Below are 6000 nucleotides of genomic sequence, written 5' to 3' on the forward strand. Positions count from 1 at the left end.
GCTTCCTCCTTCAGTAGCTAATTCACATGACTTTTTCTTAAGTTTTTATCTGCGTTATGAAATTCTGGCAGGTAATCACAGCAGTCAGAATGTTGCATATTTCCAAGCTAGAGATTTAAAGATTAGATTAGGATATAACCAAGCTCTAGTACTACGTCTCCTCATTCTCAAATTCATAAGCAGCCATTATTATTGCTACCATTTCTTTGTTGTGTATTGTGATCATTACTGATTATTACACCAGGAAAAAGAAAAAAAAAATATATAAACCTAATCAATGAAATAACTGTTTTACCCACCAAAAATGTACATAATGGCGATTCAGTGGTCTAACAATCAGACAGATTACCTCTTCATGCATTTTTTTGGAACTGCAGTAGTACTTATTTGTTAATATATTACATAATACATACTGTCAGATGTAAAAAAACAAATAATCATTGTGTAGTCTGCATTATAAGCAGGATATTGACAAACTTTAAGGAAGTTATAGTACTTAAGATAATGTATTTACCATGGCCTTTAATGTCTCGCTCTTGCCAACGCCTCTACTCTCTATAACAGTGCCAAGTAATGAAATGCCATTAATGCCTCGTAATTATTTGCTGCCATTGCTCAAGGGGTTAGGAGCGTATAGTATAACCATATACTTTGGGCCTCTCCTAAATAACGTTAATTGTCAGGGTGATGTTGCCAACCAACTGCATGAGCCAATTCTACCTCCTACTGCAATAGTCCAAAACTACTTATGTAAGATGTTTTGTTTTTTAGAACCACTCCCTTAGATAAATTTAGACATGCCTTACTTAAAAGAAGTTCTACACACTCAGATCTTGACAGTGCAATATTTATATTATCTTCTTAAAAGGGACATCATGTCCCCAGGGGCCCTTCTGCTCCACTGCCCTAAGTCAAGTAATATGCCTTTATACTTTAGGAATATAAAAGTGATTACTGGTCAAGGATTTGGAAATGGTCCCAAAGAATACCTGCCGGTGCTTGGTTTAGTAGCTTATAACTCTAAAACCATTTACTCCCTTAAGATCATCATTGTTGTTCTTGCATCATATACTAACAGATTAGGGCCAACATTTTTGAAGGATTAGTACATACATGTGATATACACATATACAGATATAGAGAGATGGAGAAGGGTCTAACATCCAGTTAATGTAATTTATTTTCCTTATTTGTGTTTCTATGTGACTAAACTATAATGCACTTTCTCTTCCTCCACAGATCCATCTGAACATAGTTTTTTCTCCAGCTCCTTTTTCAGTGATTACAGCGGTGCCAACTCTCCTTTTGCCAATGGTTCCTCAGAGCTGTCAATGCTCCCTCACCTTGCAGACCTTGTTAGTTACAGCATACAGAAAGTTATTGGCTTTGCCAAAATGATACCTGGATTCCGGTAAGAATTTGTTTTATATTCTTTGAATAGCCCCCCTCCCCATAAGGGTCACAGTGTCACCTGACTATGCCATGGAGACAGAAAAAGCATCCATGGGATGTTGCTGAAAGCATTTCTTCGTATACTGTATTACATCCAGGTACTGTAGAGTGAGTTGTTGCTTACCTGTGTTAATGGTTCCTATTAAAAAAATAGTTGTCAAAAATAAACATGGTCTACAAACTAAAAAAAAAATTAACACTTAAATGTTTTAGAAATAATTGAGTGTTTTACTTTCCTTTTTATAAGTAGACATCAGCTTTGCTACATTTTAGGTGTTAAACACAACTTAATTAATGTCGGTGTGTATGTTGAAACTCTGTAGAGACCTCACTGCAGAAGATCAGATTGCCTTGCTGAAGTCGTCAGTCATTGAAGTTATAATGCTAAGATCTAATGAATCATTCAACTTGGAGGATATGTCTTGGACATGTGGCAGTGAAGACTTCAAGTATAAGGTTGATGATGTAACTCAAGGTATGGTTTACATCTTGTTTATCAGTAATACCTGCTCATTTACAAATTTGTAAATCATGGCATCATTTTCATCAACACAAAATAACCCCTTGGAACAGTGCAAATAGAAAAAAACTTTGTATTAATTTAATCATGTTTTTTGTTCCATCCTCAAATGCACCTAACATAGTGGCATATTAATTTAAATTGAAAAAAGACACAAGCCCATCAAGTTCAACCTTGCTGTTGATCCAGAAGATGGCAAAAATCCACTCTGAAGGGATTTCCAATTGTACCTCCAAAAGAAGAAATGTTCCTTCTTGACTCCAAAACGGCAATCTGTTTTTTTCACTGGATTAACAAGTTATAGCTGATCCTGTCCTATAACCAATAACATCCCTGTATACTCTTCTTTTCTAAAATATCTAGATGTCTGTTGGCTTTAATAGCACATAATCGGTGGGTAGTGAATTTCTCATCTTTATTATTCTTATTGTAAAGAACCCTTTTCTCTACTTTAAGTGGAAATTCCTTTCTTCAACTCTGAATGGATGACCCCTTGTTCATTGCACCGGTCTATTAATAAACATGTCATAAGTTTGTAGGGTAGTTTAAAACTATTGATTTCATGAAGGTCTAACCCGGTGAGCTTCAGCTGCAGGAAGAGCTTGGCTGGCCCTGTATAATGCATAGCTAAGTAACTGAGATTTCTCCAAAGTCTCCTTATCAATTAAATTATGCATAATGTGTATTAGGAGAACATTGTGTAGGCAAAAAGCACTTGTACTCTACATGTACTATAACAGATATATTCTGTAAATGGATAAACAATCATAATTGAACAAATTGTATGTTGCCGGCTGGTGTACTCTATTACCAGTTAATTGTCTGCCCAAAAGATACGCAGCACAAACAGTTCACTGATACGCGGTGAAAAGGCTTGTCATGTACCAAAGAAAGCCAGTACTAGGAACTACAATTTATACGCTATTTGCTTAGCGGGTCAGTGCATATAGATACACCTACTGACTTGACAAATCCTTGTTGTGATCAAACTAGCATTTAGTCTGGTTAATCATTTTCTTCTCGCTAATGAGTCCATATGTTCACAAGTCAACCGTGTCCATTACACGCTTAGGACCGTATACAGATGTCAAAGAGGTTATTTTAAAAACCTGACCAGCATTCATTAAACAAAGGGAATATATTGATCATTGCCTTTGCAACAAGCTTGGATTTGATTGCAATCGTCAATTCTTCACTCCACTATACATTTCCTTAATATGGAAAAAATATTTTGTTTTGTTATTTACCATATGGCCATATTGTAGCATATACAGTTGTGTGTCTATAAGATGGCTGGGATGGGTGATCATGTGCACAATTTGAACTGCTCTGCTTTTTTGGGAATGCATAGCTCAAAATTAACAGGCCCCAATGCATCCCGTGCAGGGCATTTACCTCACTAGAATTTAAAAGGACCACACAGCTATCATTTGCTTTAAAGTGTGTATAATGGCTGGAGCGTCACTTTAATTTGGTTTCCTTACTGAAAGTGTAATCTGTGTATATGATTGCCACCTACTTTTTTTTACTTCTCTGTACTTGGTCTTTGCGCACATATTCTCTTCTTTCCTCTTTTTCCCAATACAACCATGAGTGAGTATTCTGTACATTTTTGGTTTGCAAAATGATGTAAATCTACATGAGCAATAAACTGATTTATGTGAAGCAAAACTGATTGGTTATTTTGTCGTTCAGCTGGCCATAACATGGAACTTCTGGAGCCTCTTGTTAAATTCCAAGTGGGCCTCAAGAAATTGAGCCTCCATGAACAAGAACATGTGCTTTTGATGGCCATCTGCATTCTTTCACCAGGTAAATTGAAAATTCAAGAAGGTCAACTAAAATGATATCTGATCCAAATAATAGGTGTATCAGGAAATGTAATAAAATCAGAGGAGATGAAAAGGGAAAATCTCATAAAGAGTGGTTTAATACAGCATTTTTTTTTTTTTTAAGTTCAAGGATATTTTTTTTTTTTCCCTTCAAGACGGCATAAGAGTGGTAATTAACTGATACATACTATTTTCTGAAAGCAAGTAGCCAACTTATGTAGCCTAGAAGACCAGATAGTTATTTTCAATAATCAGAACAGGATTGTTTGTTCATATACTATATTAGTCTAGAATTTAACCCCTTTTTGTTACTATTATCTCTATTTTGACGTCTACAATCAAAATCATAATAGTAGAATTAGCAGTTTTCATTGTTGTTGCTGTTCTATTTAAAACGTATTATTATTATGATTACTACCCCCTTGTAATCTATAGATCGCCCAGGAGTGCAAGACAAAGCACTGGTTGAAGCAATTCAAGACCGCCTTTCTTCTATTCTACAAACCTATATTCTTTGCAAACACCCACCCCCTGGGAACCGGCTGCTGTATGCTAAAATGATCCAGAAACTGGCCGACCTCCGCAGCTTAAACGAGGAGCATTCCAAGCAGTATCGTACCCTTTCTTTCTTGCCAGAACACAGCATGAAACTTACACCGCTCGTGCTGGAAGTATTCGGAAATGAAATATCTTGACCTGAATTTAGACTTTTACTTAAATTCAAGTGTGAGTAATTGGAGGTGTCAATGACAATGATTATCGTGGCAGTGGGTCTTAATTCTTTTTCTGCAATGCAAAAAGGCTGGGAGATTTAAATGAAACCAATCGTTCGTTGCAGTTTGTATATAATGCATCATATACTATTTAAGAGTTATCGTAAAGCACTCAGAAATAGGAACAAACATTTCTGTTGTCGGCTCAAGTTGTTCTTGGCATGTTGTGCTTACTGTAATGTTCAAATTGAAAAAGCTTTGACGTGCTGTGTGCCTTCTATGACAGGAAATGTCAAGTTTGTTAAATGTATATATGTGATTTCTATATGTTTGCAAAAGCCATTATACTGAACATTTGAAGCCATGAGGACTCAGTGTTGTGCCAAAATGAATGTTCAGCCTTATCCAACTTAATCCTTTGTTTCATGAGCTGATATATACAGTACATTTAAATAGTTAACGAAACTGTTTATCCAGTCATATTTGCTTAGTTTCTAGACGGATTCTATAGATTTTTTAATTCCTTGTGTGTGTGTGTGTGTGTGTGTGTGTGTATATATACACACACAAATATAAAAATAGATTTTGACACTAAAAATATGTATCTCAGATATATGATATTGAAAATATGGTATTTAGAGGAATAACATATACCTAATTTAATTTTAATAATAAATACAACACAGGTTGAAATGTTGACCGTTAAATAAATAAATAATAATAATTAAATAAATAAAACACAAATAATAAAAAACAAATAAGAAACTAAGTTGCTTGCTACTTTCTGGAATAGGACCGATTATATTGATATTAAAACTTCTTGGGCATATTTAAAATCACGAAAAAATATTTCTTAAGAGTGTCAATTTTTTAAATATGTAAACATTAAAATTCAAAATCTGAAATTGTGGTTACATTTACACATTATTAAACAGTGGTTGTGGGTTACCTATAATGCAAAATCTCGCATTAAATCTTTTTTTCTTCTTTCAATACCTTCCTTATGCAGCTTAACCCCATTTGTGACTAGTAGTTTTACTCCTTAAGCGGCCAAAGTTGCTTTTTTTTTTTTTTTTTTTTTTTGATTACGTTCAACCATGATCCCTCTTTTTCCATGTTTACTGCACCTTTTTAAAGATCTCTCTTGGAACTGGATAGGTGACCCTTATGATCTCAAGATGACATCGCTGGAGTATTTTTATTTTAAATTTTGTCATTTTTATTTTCTTAGATTTTTTTAAACTATTTTCTTTTAAATATTTTTCACTTTGATCCCCATTGCTGCTGGTGGGGCTCATCAAAGGTCTCAGGAGACTCTAGACAGACCCCTGGGAACTTTTCACTTTCAATGAAACTAAATAAAACCATGCTATTGTATTGATTAAAATATGCAATACATACAATAAAATGCACGTTATGTCATGTTAAAAGGCATCCACATGATTATTTCTGCCCACTATGTTATTTATGTCCTATTGTTTAG

The 6000-nt window shown here is 34.6% G+C and overlaps 1 protein-coding gene across 1 annotated transcript in view; it reads left to right on the forward strand.

Moving 5' to 3' along the window:
• VDR (vitamin D receptor) overlaps positions 1-4981 on the forward strand; it is a 55127-nt gene extending 50146 nt beyond the window's left edge. Inside the window, exons 6-9 of the mRNA XM_053455883.1 lie at positions 1240-1411; positions 1776-1927; positions 3668-3784; positions 4240-4981. Coding sequence (XP_053311858.1) covers positions 1240-1411; positions 1776-1927; positions 3668-3784; positions 4240-4499 — 701 coding nt within the window. The 3' untranslated portion in view covers positions 4500-4981. The remainder of the gene's footprint in view (positions 1-1239; positions 1412-1775; positions 1928-3667; positions 3785-4239) is intronic.
• Positions 4982-6000: the final 1019 nt, after the last annotated feature.

The sequence above is a fragment of the Spea bombifrons genome, chromosome 2 (assembly GCF_027358695.1).
Source record: "Spea bombifrons isolate aSpeBom1 chromosome 2, aSpeBom1.2.pri, whole genome shotgun sequence".
NCBI lineage: Eukaryota > Metazoa > Chordata > Amphibia > Anura > Pelobatidae > Spea > Spea bombifrons.